General features: G+C 40.3%; 1 protein-coding gene across 11 annotated transcripts in view; it reads left to right on the top strand.

The window, feature by feature from the left end:
- KDM3A (lysine demethylase 3A) overlaps nucleotides 1-15,645 on the top strand; it is a 52,840-nt gene extending 37,195 nt beyond the window's left edge. For 9 of the 11 annotated variants that reach the window (XM_074011308.1, XM_065526840.2, XM_074011309.1 and 6 more), the window contains 12 exons: nucleotides 68-195; nucleotides 1,630-1,825; nucleotides 3,669-3,841; nucleotides 4,202-4,438; nucleotides 5,813-5,984; nucleotides 6,763-6,850; nucleotides 7,535-7,665; nucleotides 12,256-12,375; nucleotides 12,458-12,597; nucleotides 13,816-13,992; nucleotides 14,070-14,204; nucleotides 14,962-15,645. In XM_074011308.1, coding sequence (XP_073867409.1) covers nucleotides 68-195; nucleotides 1,630-1,825; nucleotides 3,669-3,841; nucleotides 4,202-4,438; nucleotides 5,813-5,984; nucleotides 6,763-6,850; nucleotides 7,535-7,665; nucleotides 12,256-12,375; nucleotides 12,458-12,597; nucleotides 13,816-13,992; nucleotides 14,070-14,204; nucleotides 14,962-15,042 — 1,778 coding nt within the window. In that variant the 3' untranslated portion in view covers nucleotides 15,043-15,645. Of the gene's footprint in view, nucleotides 1-67; nucleotides 196-1,629; nucleotides 1,826-3,668; nucleotides 3,842-4,201; nucleotides 4,439-5,812; nucleotides 5,985-6,762; nucleotides 6,851-7,534; nucleotides 7,666-12,255; nucleotides 12,376-12,457; nucleotides 12,598-13,815; nucleotides 13,993-14,069; nucleotides 14,205-14,961 lie in introns of those variants that run through there. The other 2 variants (XR_012422080.1, XR_012422079.1) reach the window with 1 other exon arrangement.
- The last annotated feature ends 1,141 nt before the right edge of the window (nucleotides 15,646-16,786 follow it).

The following is a 16,786-nucleotide window of genomic DNA, read 5'->3' as shown; positions in this document are numbered from 1 at the left end:
GCTGTGTAACGTTGAGGTTGAAAGTACCTAATACCCTTGTTCAGATGTTTGCCTCTGCCCTTTCTAGCCCTGTATGATGTTGGAGACATTGTGCATTCTGTAAGAGCGAAATGGGGAATAAAGGCAAACTGCCCTTGTTCAAACAGGCAATTCAAACTCTTTTCAAAGCCAGCCTCAAAGGAAGACCTAAAACAGGTATTTACTGCTTATGTTAAATTCACCATCCCTTGTAATTGTCATTTGTCTGTTTTTCAAATAACCCAAGGATTTCTGTCAGTGCGTTTGAAAGGAACCTGGGGATAGTAATCAGTGGAAAGAGAGAGAGAAATAATTCATACATTTCATGTGGCAGTTCAGAGACCTGTTCTGACTTTTCACATTACTTTTGTAGACTCTTCTGTGGCCTCTTTTAGTAGGTTTTACATTTTTGTTTCTTGAAAAAGCAAAAGGTTCTATAGTAGTCTATCTAATAAGTAGCTGTCGAGTTTGTAAAGGGTTTAAAAAAAAATTCTGTGTATTTTGCAGAATTAAAATTATTCAGATAAGCCTTAACATTTTAAAAATTACGTAATATATTTTGCCTACGTTTATGAAAAGTTGAAGGAAATAATGATAAAATGAACCTTTAGTTGCCCATCATGCAATGTAAAAAATGTTAATTTTCTCAGTCCTCATATGTCTCCTTGGTGGCATCCCTCTCCTCTCCACCATCACATGTGTGCCTTGCTCTCCCTTCTCCTCCTTGTTGCAGTAATCAGTATGCCGCATTGTGTTTAATAATCAGAAATTTACATTTCTATAAAGCTGTGGTGTCATAGGCAGGATGGGAGAGCAGAAGACTTGTAATATTTGGAGTCAGAACTGAATGTGAAGTCTTTTCCTTCCACTTGCTAGTTGTGTTACTTTGGCTAAAGTGAGCTGGTTTCTATGTGGTTCAGCTTCCTCATCAGTAATAGAGAAATAATAAGCAGTATTGATGATTGGGCATCACAGAATTATATCATATGTAAAGAGAGGGCCTGGACCACAACAGGAGTTTGGATATTTTTTTTCCTCCTTCTTATGTATGTATAAACTGGCTCTTGTCAGTTTTAAAAATTATTTTCTTCTACAGCAGTCATCTTAGATTTAATTTATGAGTTCTTTTAAGAGCTCCTCATCACATTTTTAAAGCTAAGTCAAAATAGCATTTTCTCTTTCTCTGCATCCCATTTCCTTCTGAAATCACAGCTTTACCTTTCCTGCCTGCCTCATTTATTCATTTTCAACCATGTTTTCTGTGCCTATCCTGGATTCTGGGATGAGTTCACAGGGGAGACAGGCACAAACTGGTCATTTTAAACCAGCATGGTACATAGAGTAATAGGGATATGTACCAGCAGGGGCTGGTAAAAGGGTGCGCGGGGTAATATCTTGCTGTGTTTTAAGTTGCTAACATCTCTTCTACCTTGTAGTTACTCTCTACTAGTGTGGGATTACTGCAGCTGTGGGGATACCCAGGGCTAGCTATTAGGTGGTTTTGTTCTGGATATTTATCTTACTTGTCGGTCGGCTATTAGGAGAGAATAAAAGAAAAGGAAGCTGTCATTCTTCAGCTTATATAAAATCGTCCTTTAATGCTTAACACAGACTTCTTTAGCTGGAGAAAAACCGACTCTTGGTACAGTGCTCCAGCAGAATCCCTCAGTGTTGGAGCCAGCAGCTGTGGGTGGGGAAGCAGTCTCCAAGCCAGCCGGCAGCATGAAGCCTGCCTGTCCAGCCAGCACATCTCCTCTAAACTGGCTGGCAGACCTAACCAGTGGGAATGTCAACAAGGAAAACAAGGGTGAGTGTTTCCTGCTTTCCTGTTTGTTCCTGAGTATTTTAGTCCATTCGTGGAAGGACTTGGCAACCTCAGTTGCTGGGAGGACAGTGGTTAGAAGTCCTGTGGAATGGAAAGTGCTTCTCTGGAGTCATCCTGGAACCTGCCACAAATGAAAGTGTTTTTGAAATGCAGTACCAAAGAGGAGAAATTTTGCTGCATTAAAATGTAGAGACTTCTACCTTCTGGCTGTGTTACCGAAGAGAAGAATTGTAGGCCACTTCTTTCATGTAAAGATCTGGGACAAAATTTTAATGAATCAAATTTGACACTGTAAATGAAGGAATATTTGAATGTTAGACTACACGTGAATTTCTGGAAAAACCTTTATATAGCTTTAAAAGTGTGATAAGGAGCTCTTAAAAGAACTCATAAATTAGGTCTAAGAGGACTGTTGTAGAAAAAAATAATTTGAAAAGCTAGCAAGAGCACAGCTGGTGAGTTTATACATATCTTAGAAGGAGGAAAAAGAATATTCAAACTCCTGTTGTGGTCCAGGCCCTCTCTTTACATGTGATGTAATTCCGTGATGCTCAATCATCAGTATTGTTATTATTTCTGTATTACTGATGAGGAAGCTGAAGCATAGAAACCAGCACATTTGAGCCGAAGTAAGACAGTTAGCAAGTGGCTGGAAAAGAATTCAAATTTTTCAAGGTTTTTCCAGAAATGAAGATGTAGTCTGACATTCAAAAATATAGAAGAATCATGGGACAAGATGCAAGAAAACATTAAGTAAAATTCAGTACCTGTTTATGATTTACAAAAAACTTAAGAACATTCTTAATCAAGAGTTTAAGCAAAAAAAACTGGAGACATCATAAATAATCATTGAATTTTAAAAAAAATTGTTTTGAGGTTTTTTTTTTTTTTTTTTTTGAGACGGAGTCTCGCTCTGTCGCCCAGGCTGGAGTGCAGTGGCGCCATCTCGGCTCACTGCAAGCTCCGCCTCCCGGGTTCCCGCCATTCTCCTGCCTCAGCCTCCCGAGTAGCTGGGACTACAGGTGCCCACAACCGCGCCCGGCTAATTTTTTGTATTTTTAGTAGAGACAGGGTTTCACCGTGGTCTCGATCTCCTGACCTTGTGATCCGCCCGCCTCGGCCTCCCAAAGTGCTGGGATTACAGGCGTGAGCCACCGCGCCCGGCCTGTTTTGAGGTTTTTTGAGACGGAATCTTGCTCTGTCCACCCAGGCTGGAGTGCAGAGACACAGTCTTGGCTCACATTGCACTCTACCTCCCAGGTTCAAGCGATTCTCCTGCCTCAGCCTCCCGAGTAGCTAGGCTCATAGATGCCTGCCACCACGCCCTGCTAATTTTTGTATTTTTAGTAGAGATGGGGTTTTGCCATGTTGGCCAAGCTGGTCTTTGAGGTTTTTTTGTTTTGTTTTATTTTAACAGTTTCTATGTTCAAGACGATATCTATTACCACTTTTTATTAAGCATTGTACTGGAAGTCCTGGTCAGTGCATTGAGGGAAAAAAAAAAGTGTAAAGAGAATGCTGCCAGTATTTGTAGACAGTACAAACAAAAAATCCAAAAGAATCTACATTTACTAAACATTTGTCAGGGTTGCTAGATACAAAGGTCAATTTACAAAATTCCGTTGTACTGGGTAGTTATTGTTTTAACCTCAATGAGGAATCCTTGTCTAAGTAAATCATATCATTCATACTTATCTCCTAAAGTTTTTTTTTTTTGTTCCAGTAAATAGAAAGCAAGTTCTAAAGTAATTCTGTTTGTAGAATACTAATAAGGGATTTGCCTTTCAGAATATTTTTTCATCTGGATGTTTTGGTTTTATTTTAGAAAAACAACCAATGATGCCAATTTTAAAGAATGAAATCAAATGCCTTCCACCCCTCCCGCCTTTAAGCAAATCCAGCACAGTCCTCCAAACGTTTAACAGCACAATTTTGACACCCGTAAGCAACAACAATTCTGGTTTCCTCCGGAATCTCTTGAATTCTTCTACAGGAAAGGTGTGTGTTTGTTTGTTTGGTACTGCATGTTGTAAAGTTGAAAACAGAACAGGAAAAGAGTAGAGAAGTTGGAACTGAAAGTAGAAAGGAGACTGAATCACATACTTACCTTTGTGGGTTCAGAAGGCTTGAGTCATTGGAGGATGGGTTTTATGGGAATATAGTTCTGGGCCAGGCCACTTTCTCATGTTACCTCACTTCTATGAGTTGTCAAGTGGGGACAGGGGATGTGCCTCTTTGCCTGGGGGACCTGACTTAGAATCTTCTGGATGTGTAATATATACTCATCATTATGGGAATGGGGTTTCTTGATGGTAGGCGAATGACATATTTGAGATTTTTGTTCTTTCTTCAATTCAGACAGAAAATGGACTCAAGAATACACCAAAAATCCTTGATGACATATTTGCCTCTTTGGTGCAAAATAAGACTTCTTCCGATTTATCTAAGAGGCCTCAAGGACTGACGATCAAGCCCAGCATTCTGGGCTTTGACACTCCTCACTATTGGCTTTGTGATAATCGCTTGCTGTGCTTGCAAGACCCCAACAATAAGAGCAACTGGAATGTGTTTAGGGAGTGCTGGAAACAAGGACAGGTAATGTAGGCCTCCCATCCTCCAGCCCTATTCAGAACCCCCTTCTCAGTTTCTTTGGCAGACTTCTGTCAACCCCACCCCAGCCTTCCCCCACCCCTTCACCTTCTGTTTTATTCTTTATTGTTTAGGTGAATATAATCAGGTCAGGATGTGGCCGTGAGTCTTCCTTTTTAAAGCAGATGGTCCTAAACTGACTTTTCCATTCAGGTTTTTGTTGCTTCCTACCAGTCCCCGTTGGGATTTTGATGAGGGCATCCAGGCTTGGTAATTCCTATGGTAAACCTCAGCAGAGGAAGTGAGAGTGTGACTACAGGCTGATGGGATTTGGGAGATTAGACACAATGTGGTAGAAAATCATGCACCCCTCTTACCTGAATGGAAAGCCTGTGCTGAAGGCAATTCTAGGTAGGCTAGGGCCGTGTGGTGTCATACAGTCCCCAGGTGCCTGCTTTAAAGGGCAGTGTTGTTGGATCTTAAGTGCTGGTTAATATCTTCAGGAGAATTTCTAGGCCTGCTTCTGTGCTTTCTTGTTTTGGTTCTGTTTTCTGGATCTTTGGCTTCTCTGTTTGGCCAGATAGGGTCTTTGCTAAAGGAACACTCTGCTCTCTTGGATAAGGATTTGGGAGAATTGCCAAAAAGAAATATGTGAGTGTTTAACCAAAAATAAATTTTCAAAAATGTTTTTGTCCATCTAGTGTACTAATAGGATTTGCTCATTTAATCATATATAGACAAGAAACAAAATGATGGGCTGAATACAGTGTTTCAGCAGGCTTTCTTGCTTGTTGCCAATATTTTAAAGTTAGACTATTTGACGTAAAGTTAAACTATAAAGTTAGACTATTTCACATAAAGTTAACTATAAAGTCACTTAAAGTTAGACTATTTCATTTAAAGTTAGACTATTTCACATAAAGGTTAGAGCTTCTGGGTTGTCTTAGACAGCCAAAAGATTTGGCACCCTCACACAGCCAGTAGTAGTGAGGGGTGTCACCGACCATATTCCTGCTTGGCAGTAACAGGCTCAAGTATAGTGAGGTCACCCTGTTTCACCGGTGACTGGTGTCACTGGACACTCCTTCCAGCCCTTGTCATCTTCACAGTCCGTCTTGCTGTGAGTAATGGAAAGGTGATCCTTTCTCCTAGATGCTTACCCATGTAGTTTTGAGAGCAAGAGGTGTGTAAGCAGATGAATGGTGAAGGTTGGAGGTGCTTCGGGAGCTCAGAGAACTAAGCCTAAACTGTCACATCACCATCTGAGATGGAGCACCAGCTCCATGGAAATACACCAATAGCAGTGTGAAGAGGGACTGCCTTCGGGAGTGGGGACAGAGCTGCCAGAGTTCAGACTAAAGTCTTCTTCTCTTCATTTAGCCAGTGATGGTGTCTGGAGTGCATCACAAATTGAACTCTGAACTTTGGAAACCTGAATCCTTCAGGAAAGAGTTTGGTGAGCAGGAAGTAGACCTAGTTAATTGTAGGACCAATGAAATCATCACAGGAGCCACAGTAGGAGACTTCTGGGATGGATTTGAAGACGTTCCAAGTATGTATGAAAGATCTTTTAAGGGGGTTGAGGATGTGAAAGGAGGGAACACAGGAATGGCAGGAGTCTGAGACCCATCAGTGGCAGCCGCAGCATTTTCCAGGATTTTGGAGTTTAAAATTAACATCTCTCCTCCCCTTCCTTGTTACAATGTTTATGCATTTAAACTCTGAGGCATTATTACCTGTTCTGTTTGTCTTTGTTGTCCTTGGACAGAACATCAGATAGGGTCAATCTCTCTCTCCAAGCAGAATAAGTAATTTGTTCCATGCTGGCCTCAGAAAACTGGGTTTACTAAACACCTGTGACCTTTGATTGCTGACATGCATTGCTATTGATTAGTTGGGATGCTGCTCACTTCTTCCGGAACTGTAGAGGAGGAGCAGATTGGATCAATGACAGCTGTCGAAACACCACCTACCTGCAGTGGGCAGAAGGGAGCGGCTAAATCTCCCAAGAATGAGTAGCAGCTTAATAAGCTTCTAGGAAAGACAAGGCCCTGACACAAATCTGTTAGTTGGTGATCTTTATTTTGCTGCACCTTGCTGCCTTCTGGGTACAAATGGATTTCTTTACACTGCAGAAATAAAATGGTGGATAGTTGGTAAGAGGGGAAAAATAAGGAGTAATAATATTTGTATACTAAATTTATCAGGTTATGAAAATTTTGCAGAGATAAATTTATTTGTATTGTTGAGGCATAAAATGCTACTTTGTCATTTATTTTGGTCTGTTTCTGAGTTATAAATAGTAACAGTTCATTGTGGTTACCTTTCAGATCGTTTGAAAAATGAAAAAGAACCAATGGTGTTGAAACTTAAGGACTGGCCACCAGGAGAAGATTTTAGAGATATGATGCCTTCCAGGTATGATTATGAAGGTGGGGAGAGATGATTCTGTCCTTGACTTGGTAGGATAGTGAGAAAATAGTTTTCAAGGAAATAACAAAAGTTCTGCAGTTATACTGCTGCTGATTTTTCATTTCTAGTCTGTAGTCATTGGAGGCATGTTTATTTTTAGATGAGATGAAGAAGTGATTGGCTTTTAGGCCTGGCTAATGGAACACCACACATTTTCCGAGGTAGGCCCTACTAGAGAAGAGGCTCACTTTTTCTTACAAGGCTGATTTGGAGGCAGTTGTGGAATCTGATGTGTAAGGGTCAGAACAGTATAGTCACAGCACTGAGTTAGACAAGAAGACATCTATTGGGTGGATCTATTTTCCTGATTGAGCTTGAAACCTTGAAAAGGGTATCATAACTAATCAATGATGTATCTCTAAGCGTAACTTTTTGTCTAGAATTTATTGCTGAGATCTTTTGTCTGAACTGTTACAGCCGATTTTGACACATTTGTGTGTTGTAGGAGAAAAAGAAGACATGTTTGTTTGTAACTACTGTAATTCTAATCTTAAATATTTGATGGCTCTCTCTGTCTACATGATCACAGATGTATTTGTTCCTTTTGCTGTAAAAGGAACAAAACAGGTTACACAATAATGAATTAGAAAAGCAATCTTATTTTGCAAATTCCTGGTTCTGTTGTTCTAGGTTTGATGATCTGATGGCCAACATTCCGCTGCCCGAGTACACAAGGCGAGATGGCAAACTGAACTTGGCCTCTAGGCTGCCCAACTACTTTGTTCGGCCAGATCTGGGTCCCAAGATGTATAATGCTTATGGTAAGGAGGAGATGGCTAACTTTAAACTGGAAATAAAACAACTGAAAATGTTTGGAAAATTGATTTTGTGGGAGGGAAAGGTGGAAAGCACCCATAATCTTAATGCTTAATACAGCCACAGCCTTCATTTTTACGTATTTCTTTTCATTCCCTGGCCACATGTTTATGTATTTCATTTTCATAGTTGCAGTTGTAGGGCATATGCAATTTTGTGTTTTTCCCTTTACTATGCCTAATTTTACATTGTAAAATCTTTACATGTTACTTAATAGTCTTTAGATCAGTTTTAATGGTGTGTGATACATCATTGAAAGAATGTACTTTTGTTAGTGATTTCAGTGTTCGGACATTTAGGTCAATCTGCTAGCATTCTAGCTGTCTTAACATCTGCTACAATTAAGTGCAGTGTTCTATATTGGTGAGTAGAAGTTAGTTACTTAGGATTCAAAGTACTCTTTGAATTGGACTTTTATTCTTTTGACATGACTCAATACTAACTGTCTAACAAGGAGGATGCCTGGGATAAAGATTGGTTTCTCCATTTATCAGAGCCTTCTTTCATCATTGTAACTGTGATCTTTATCAGTTTTACATATGGCCTTTATTATGGCTGGATTCGAGTTGGCCATTTTGAAGGAATTATTTATTGTTGAATGCAGTTCTAATTGTTTGAATATTTCAGTGAATTTTATTTACTCATTTTTACTATTTGGCCCCTACTTTTCCAGTCCTCTTGGAAATTATTTATTTATTCTTCCCATAATTACTTCCATGTCACTTTCCATTTCTAGCCTTAGACCTGTGGGTGTCCTTTTCAAAAAGGACAAGGTCTGTTGTAGTCTTCACCGTGTTCTCCAAAGACTGTTGCGGGAGGGGAGGAGAAGAGGGGCAAAGACTCCAGCCCCACAATTCTGTTATGTTGAGTCAGCTCAGGGAACCACCAGGGGTGTAGTTGGGGACTGTTGTGACAGGGGAGTGTTTTTGTTTGCAAGCTCCCAGCAGTCTCTATGCCCAAGATAGTTCTGCCAGGGTAGGGGTAGAGTGAGAAATGGCGTGTGGGTGAGAAGACCCTGTGGGCACAAGGCCTTTTGCCTGTTCCTCACTTCTCAGGTCTCGGTGAGTCCTCCATGTGCTGTGGGTCTGCAGTGTGCTCTCTTGAGGTCCTGTCCCTCGAGCCCTTCAGAGACTGATTAAAGCAGCTGGTTGGGATCTTGGGCAAACTTATGTATATGAGAGCATTTTTCCAATAAATTGTATCGTGTGATATTGTAGTTTTATCTCCATGCATTATAGAAATCCTGAAGCTTTAAAGGTGGGTATCTGAGAAATTTTCAAAAGAATTGCTTGCGTGGTTTAACTAGCTTGGCAGCAGGTCTTTTCCCCTAGACACTAATAGATGGCAGTGTTACTCTATAAAAGCTTTTCCTATGACAAAAGGGTTCCCATCCAGAAGTAAGCATTCAGGGAATGAAAATAATGAAGATGTGTTCATTATCAAACACCTTATATCTTATTGTAAACATCATTGAAGAGTGGTCTTTTCAAAGGTTGGGTGATTGAGTTGTGACTCTTCAATCAGAGTAAGTGCAAAGGCACTTTGGAGAGATCATATAATCCAGCCTCTCTTCAGCTCCTGCAACACCCCCCTGCCCATTTTGTAATGAGGACCAGGACTTGAGGACAGTAGAAGGGACATTGACCTGTTCAGGATCTCCAGGGGGCAGCTAGTGGCAGGTCTGAGACTAGTACTTAGATCTCCTAATTTCCAAGCTAGAGCCCATTTTCCTACTCTTCCTCTACTCTAACTCCCCATCACCCAACAGCCCCTACTATTTCAGCTTTTTTCTCCCTTAAAAGTCCATGGTGTTTTGTTTCAGGATGTTTTGTTGTCTAGCACTCCTTTCCTTTTGACCATTATGTTTTTACAATTTTGGTTTCATCTGAGTTTACCATGGTTTAGAGTTTGGTTTTATCAGTGTACAGTTACCCATGACTGGGATCCGATGGACTTTGGGCCAGTGGCTGCACAGCAGTTTTTTCCTTCCTCGTTTTGCAGTGTGGCACTGGCCGGATCAGCAGGCAGCCAGTCCCTGCCAAGGCTTTGCCTCCTAGTCTCCTTTCCTTACTTTTCTTCCCAGCTCCATCCTCTTCCTATTGCCCTTAGTCTTAACCATCATCTTCAAGTTTGTGTTTATCGTTCGCTTATATTTATACTTTTAACATATATACTTGTATTCCTGCACAGTATTCTTTGTTTTTAACCTGCTTTTGAACTTCATATAAATAGAATCAGATATTTTATATTCATCCATGCTGTCATATAATAATGTATCATCCATGTGTTCATTTCATTCATTTTATTTCTATTACATTAATTGCTTTTTTCTGAAATTGGGCTTTTTACTGTGGAACTATTTTTCAAACACACTGAAAACTTGAGAGTCTGGTAGTGTATTGGGGAAACCCCACCCCCGATATTCAACGTGGGTTCTTTTCTATTTCCCTAAGCGTTCGGCTGGTCTGAGAAACAAAGGGGAAGAGTACAAAAGAGAGAAATTTTAAAGCTGGGTGTCCGGGGGAGACATCACATGTTGGCAGGTTCTGTGATGCCCCCCCAGCTGTAAAATCAGCAAGTTTTTATTAGCAATTTTCAGAAGGGGAGGGAGTGTATGAATAGGGTATGGGTTACACAGATCACATGCTTCACAAGGTAATAAAATATCACAGAGCAAATGGAGGCAGGGTGAGATCACAGGACCACAGGATGGGGCAAAATTAAAATTGCTAATGAAGTTCACAATTGTCATTGATAACATTGTTATTGTCATTGATAACATCGCATTGTCATTGATAACATCTTACCAGGAGATAGAGTTTGAGAGCAGACAACCTGTCTGACCAAGATTTATTAGGCGGGAATTTCCTCGTCCTTATAAGCCTGGGAGTGCTACAGGAGACCTAGGCTTATTTCATCCCTTCAACTTTGACCGCAAAAGACAGCCACTCCCAAGGGGGCCGTTTAGAGGCCTCCCTCAGGGACGCATTCTCTTTCTCAGGGATGTTCCTTGCTGAGAAAAATAATTCAATGGTATTTCTCCTATTTGCTTTTGAAAGAAGAGAAATATGGCTCTGTTCCACTCAGCTCACCAGCAGTCAGAGTTTAAGGTTATCTCTCTTGTTCCCTGAACATTGCTGTTATCCTGTTCTTTTTTCAGGGTGCCCAGATTTCATATTGTTCAAACACACATGCTCTACAAACAATTTGTGCACTTAACGCAACCATCATAGAGTCCTGAGGCAGCATACATCCTCCTCACGAAGATGACAGGATTAAGAGATTAAAGTAAAGAGAGGCATAGGAAATCACAAGGGTATTGACTGGGGAAGTGATAAGTGTCCATGAAATCTTCACAATTTATGTTCAGAGACTGCAGTAAAGACAGGCATAAGAAATTATAAAAGTATTAATTTGGGGAACTAATAAATGTCCATGAAATCTTCACAATTTTTGTTCTTCTGCCATGGCTTCAGCCAGTCTCTCCGTTTGGGGTCCCTGACTTCCCACAACAGTAGTGACTCCATATAACTCATCACCCAGTTATATAAGAGCTTTCAACTTTTTGCCATAATTGTTTCATTGTCTCCTCTCCTTAAATTTTTTCATCATCCTCTCATCTATACTATGATTTCATTCTAATACCAAATGCTTTACCTATTCCTAGGGCTGATATTTCAGCAAGCTGGAAAGAAAAAGTACAACAGGGTTCTGGGGCTCTGGTCCCAAGTTGGAATGAAGAAATGTGCCCTCTCAAAAGTATAGCCCCTCTAAAACCACAGCCCCAGGCAAGCCAGAGATAAAGTCTTCCTCCAAAACAGTATTGCGGGGCGTTTGCAGAGGCCAGCAGGTTAGAAAACAGCTGCTGCTTGCTCACTACAAGCTGTGCTTCTCTCTACTGCCCAGCCTAAGAAGCAGAGTCCTAGTGTTAGAATGGCTTGCCCAAGGTGACTGCAGGGTAAGCTTCAGGATGATTGCTGAGCAAGGTGAGCCTTCTCCTGTGAGCAAGGAATTAGCCACAGACTATGAACACTGGAGGGACTTGTCATTCCGCATCACTCCTCACCCCTCCTCTTTTACAGTTGAGAGAACCAAGGAATGCGTTGGGCAGTGTTCCTTCTTATACTTGTGATAGCCATTTGAGGTTCCAGGTTTATGTGTGTGTGTGGGTGGGGGCTTTCCCTTGGACTCCCCATCTTGAGTGGTCCTTGGGCTTTGCCTCTTGTCCCAGAGCTCCTAGGCTGTGGCAATAATCAGAGCCTGAGCTCACTTGATTTAGCAGATGTCCTTTTGGCAAATCCCACCTTCAGAAGCCTGCTTTACCACTTCCATTTCCTCCTGTTTTTGGCTTCTGAGTATTCCTTCTTTTCTTGCTAGCACATTGATTGGTTAAAGATTTTTTTTTGCAATAGTTTGATCCAGAATTTTTATTCTCAGCAGAAGAGTCAATCAGGGACCTACCATCCCCCAGGTAGTGGAAAGACTATGGCAGCCTTTGTTGTCTTCCGTAAACTTAAGGCACTTTGTTTTTGCAGGATTAATCACTCCTGAAGATCGGAAATATGGAACAACAAATCTTCACTTAGATGTATCTGATGCAGCTAATGTCATGGTCTATGTGGGAATTCCCAAAGGACAGTGTGAGCAAGAAGAAGGTAGGGTGCTGAGCATAAAAGGAGGGCTTACTCTTTGAGCCAGGGCCTGTGGTCTGATATTTGCTTTCTCTTCTTGCTCTAGAAGTCCTTAAGACCATCCAAGATGGAGATTCTGACGAACTCACAATAAAGCGATTTATTGAAGGAAAAGAGAAGCCAGGAGCACTGTGGCACATATATGCTGCGAAGGACACGGAGAAGATAAGGGAATTTCTTAAAAAGGTGTGCTTTTTATGGCATGTGTGAACAGAGGAATAGAGAATACCAATATTACGTTACATGTGGTGAACTGACTGGCTTGGCTAGGGGAACTGTCACGACCTGAAAAGTTAAATCTGTACCTGTCAGATTGAATAGGCTGAAGGTGGTTGCTAAGGAACAAGGATTCTAAATGATTAGGGTTACACTTCTTAAAAAAAGCAGGCCTTGTCTTTTATGGCTGTGTTTTGTGTTAGAGTGCATTTAGAAATTTTTGTTCTCTGCTTTCAAGTTAGTTCATCTGATCATCTCCCAGCATCTATTTGTTTTTACTGCCTTAAGAATCTGAGCACTTCAGAGGTGCATGTATCCTTGGCCCTGAGTGACCATGTTCTTGAGTGAGTTACTAAGTTTGGTTTTGTCCACTCTCATGTAGCAAGTGACCCTACTTGTCATTAGCAAGGGATGCAGGGATTCAGAAGATTCTAGGTTTCCCCTGTCGTTGGCCGGTTTTTTCAGCAAGGGCTATGTGTGGAAATTCTAGGCAACTAGAAAGATGAGACATGTTCAGTTTTAAACTTGTTTGGCACTGAGGCTGCCAGTTGCAACCCAGGTGTCTTTGGCTGATATGCTTCAGTCATTCACGAGTCTTGGATATGAACATTCCTAACCTGTTAGCTGGCCCCAAGTATGTCTTTAACAAGCATTTGTTTGAATCAAGGTGTTTCTGGCTAAGGATCATTTGGCTCTTGCAGAAAACTGGCTTGGTCACCATATTGTTCCTTTGATATTGTCACTCTGAGTCTCTGCTTTACCAGTTACTGGATCAAGGATAAACAAGTCTAATCTGCAGCTGTCTTCGGGACTGTTTCATAAGTCAGATTAAGTGAAGACAAGTTTCTGATAACTTTAAAACAAGTTCATTTATAAGGAGCCTGAGCCTACTTATGTTTAAAAGTCTAGACTAAAATATTGTTTAAATACAGTATTTACAAACTTACACAGAGCCTGCCAGTCATGGTTTATGGGAACTGACATCAGAGAAGCCACATTTTCCTCGTCCTTCTTCTGTTGGTTCATTCAGCTGAAGTCTTCCAGTACTACTTGTCTTTTTCTGCCAATGGGGGCACTTAAGTTGAAGAAGGCCTGACATTTATGAACTGCCAACACTGTTTAGAGGAAAAAAATGGCTTATTGGGCCTTAGCATGTTACTGTTGCATAACATTTTGGGTGTATTCTAGGTGTCAGAAGAGCAAGGTCAAGAAAACCCAGCAGACCACGATCCTATTCATGATCAAAGCTGGTATTTAGACCGATCATTAAGAAAGCGTCTTCATCAAGAGTATGGAGTTCAAGGCTGGGCTATTGTGCAGTTTCTTGGGGATGTGGTGTTTATCCCGGCAGGAGCTCCACATCAGGCAAGAATCATTACTTTTTCTTTATTCTCTTTATAGTGTGAACTTTTGGGTTACTGATATCACTTGCTGTTTTTCAGGTTCATAACTTGTATAGCTGCATCAAAGTGGCTGAAGATTTTGTTTCTCCAGAGCATGTTAAACACTGCTTCTGGCTTACTCAGGAATTCCGCTATCTGTCACAGACTCACACCAATCATGAAGATAAATTACAGGTAAAAATAGCACCAATTCCTAGCATTCTCTGGCTATGGCTTCATGGCCCATTCTTGACCTTATAAAGAGAGTCAGTGGACTTGGCCATATCATACTTAGTAGCACAGTGAGTTGATGAACTTACTTTATATCTAGTACCACTATCTGCTTAAGTGAGGGAGGAACAAGAGGAAATCTCACCTTGGTTTGATTTGATATTGTTTAGAATCTGTAAGGAACTGTCCCCACAGAGAAAGGCCTTAGTACTGAAAATGAATAGATTTGTCTTCTGATCTTGGCCCAGCTGCCTGTCAGGGGTCATGAATACAGTTCTTAACCTTCAGTGCTGCAGTGTTCTCATCACCCTTAGGTAGAGCAGAACTGAGTCTCTCAGACTGAAAGAGGTCTGAAGGGGTGGTTTTTTCAAAAGGATTTCAGTAATGAATTATGTAACATAATTTCATGTTTGGAAAATTAGGGAAAAATAATAAAGCTGTACCTTGGAATTGCCTCTCCCTGTACTCACTGTGAGTAGGTCTACGTGGCATCAAAACCTTTAAAAGGGGGAAAATGAGCTTTTTAAGTTCTTGAAATCATGGGTTTAAAATGTATATGAAATACTGGTCTGAAGGAGCCCAGGGACCTTGACAGTCTTGACATTTCATACGAATATTGAATTTTAAATTCTGCGAGAAGGTAATAAAATTGGAGAAGTTTATTCTTAGTGACAGGTTTCAGATTTAAATGTAAAATGACCATATTTTCTATTATTTTTAGGTGAAGAATGTTATCTACCATGCAGTGAAAGATGCAGTTGCTATGCTAAAGGCCAGTGAATCCAGTTTTGGCAAACCTTAATCTCCCTGCACATTGGAAATGAATTACAGGCAGCTGTTCAAACTCTTCAGGCAGGATTCCTGTGGACTTTTGAGATTCATGTTACCTCATCTTCTTTTTTAAACCGTACCCAACTTGTGAGGGTACTCTGTCTAATGTATATTTCTAGTGTTTACAGACAGTAAATGTGTATATGTAGTAACTATTTACAGAACATGCATCCTTAAACTGTGACTTCTCACCTAGTGCAGAACTTTTACCAGGCTGTAAAAGCAAAACCTCATATCAGCTCTGGAACAATACCTGCAGTTATTCTCCAGCTGTTTGGACAACTTAGATTGGGTTTGTAACTATTAGGAATCACTGCACAGTTTACTTGGGTTGTATTTTGTTTTGTGTCAGAGTCCCCTCTCCCTCATCCCTTAGGGTCCAGAAGAGCAATGGAGGAAGTGACAGCTAATGTTGCAGTTCTTATTGTATGGCATAGGATTGGCATTATATAGCAGAAATCAACTACTGTACAATTTCTTGGGGTTAACCATCTTTAGTTAAATGGAATTTTAATTTAAATGAAGCTTTGCTAATTTTAAGTGTTAAGCATTTTGCATTAAAATATTCATATAATATTTTGGCTCAGTTTATTGGCATTATCCTCTCATTGTGGTTCCAACACAACTTTCTTCAAATGCAGGTGTAATGAATTGCTCCAAGAACTCTTCTCAAAAGTGAAGAAGTTTGATGCTGTAGTGATTTTCTGAGTGATTATTACAAAGCTAACATGGAAATTCCTGCTCAGCCAGGTAGAAACCCTGTCACACTTTGTCAAGGAAACACCACCAATTACATTTAGAAACAGGAATTAACCAAGAAACCAAGTAGTAGTGCCAGGTTAAATGGTTCTAAAAAGGTAAGTAATGAAACACTTTGTCTTCTGGCCCTTCATAATGTAAGTTTATGAAGGAAAATGAAATTAAGTTCTATGACAGTACTACCTAAAATACTCATCTCTGTGAAGGAAAAAAAATTCACAGAGAAGCACCTTTCGTTAACCCACTGATTCTCCTAGGCCACTTTTTCATTTAATTTCTTTAAAAAAAGGAATTAAACATTGAAATCAGGTAGTACATAGACAAACCCTAGAACCTGAGTTTTGTGAGCTGAGTAGGAGGCCAGAGGATCAGTATTAAATTAAAAAACCCATTGCCAAATCTAAGGTCAAAAGATTTGCCCTAATGTTTTCTAGGAGTTTTAAAATTTTAGCTCTTAAATCTTTGACCTATTTGGAGTTAATAATTAAATATGGTGTAAGGTAAAGATTCAATTTCATTTTTTTGAATATGGATACCCAGTTTTCCCAGCAACATTTGTCAAACACTGTTCTTTCCCCCATTGAATGGTCTTGGCACTCTAGTTAAAAATCAATTGATCGCAGATGGGAAAGCATATTTCTAGGCTCTCATATTCCATTGGTCTGTGTATCTGTCTTTATGCCAATACTGCACTGTTCTGATGTCTGCTACTTTGTAGTAAGTTTTAAAATCAAGAACTGTGAGTTCTCCAACTTTGGTCTTCTTTTTCATGATTGTTTTAGTTAGGGTCACTGGAAATTCCATATGAATTTTGGGGTAGGTTTTTTTATTTCTGCAAAAAACACCATCTGGGTATTGGTAGAGATTGCATTGAACCCGTATGTTGCTTTGGGTAGTGTGTCATCTTGACAGTCTACTTCTTGCAATCCATGAGCATGGGATGTTGTGTTTCCACT

The sequence above is a fragment of the Macaca fascicularis genome, chromosome 13 (assembly GCF_037993035.2).
Source record: "Macaca fascicularis isolate 582-1 chromosome 13, T2T-MFA8v1.1".
Classification (NCBI taxonomy): domain Eukaryota; kingdom Metazoa; phylum Chordata; class Mammalia; order Primates; family Cercopithecidae; genus Macaca; species Macaca fascicularis.
The sequence above is the reverse complement of the archived record's forward strand: the minus strand, read 5'-3'. Positions and strand labels throughout refer to the sequence as shown.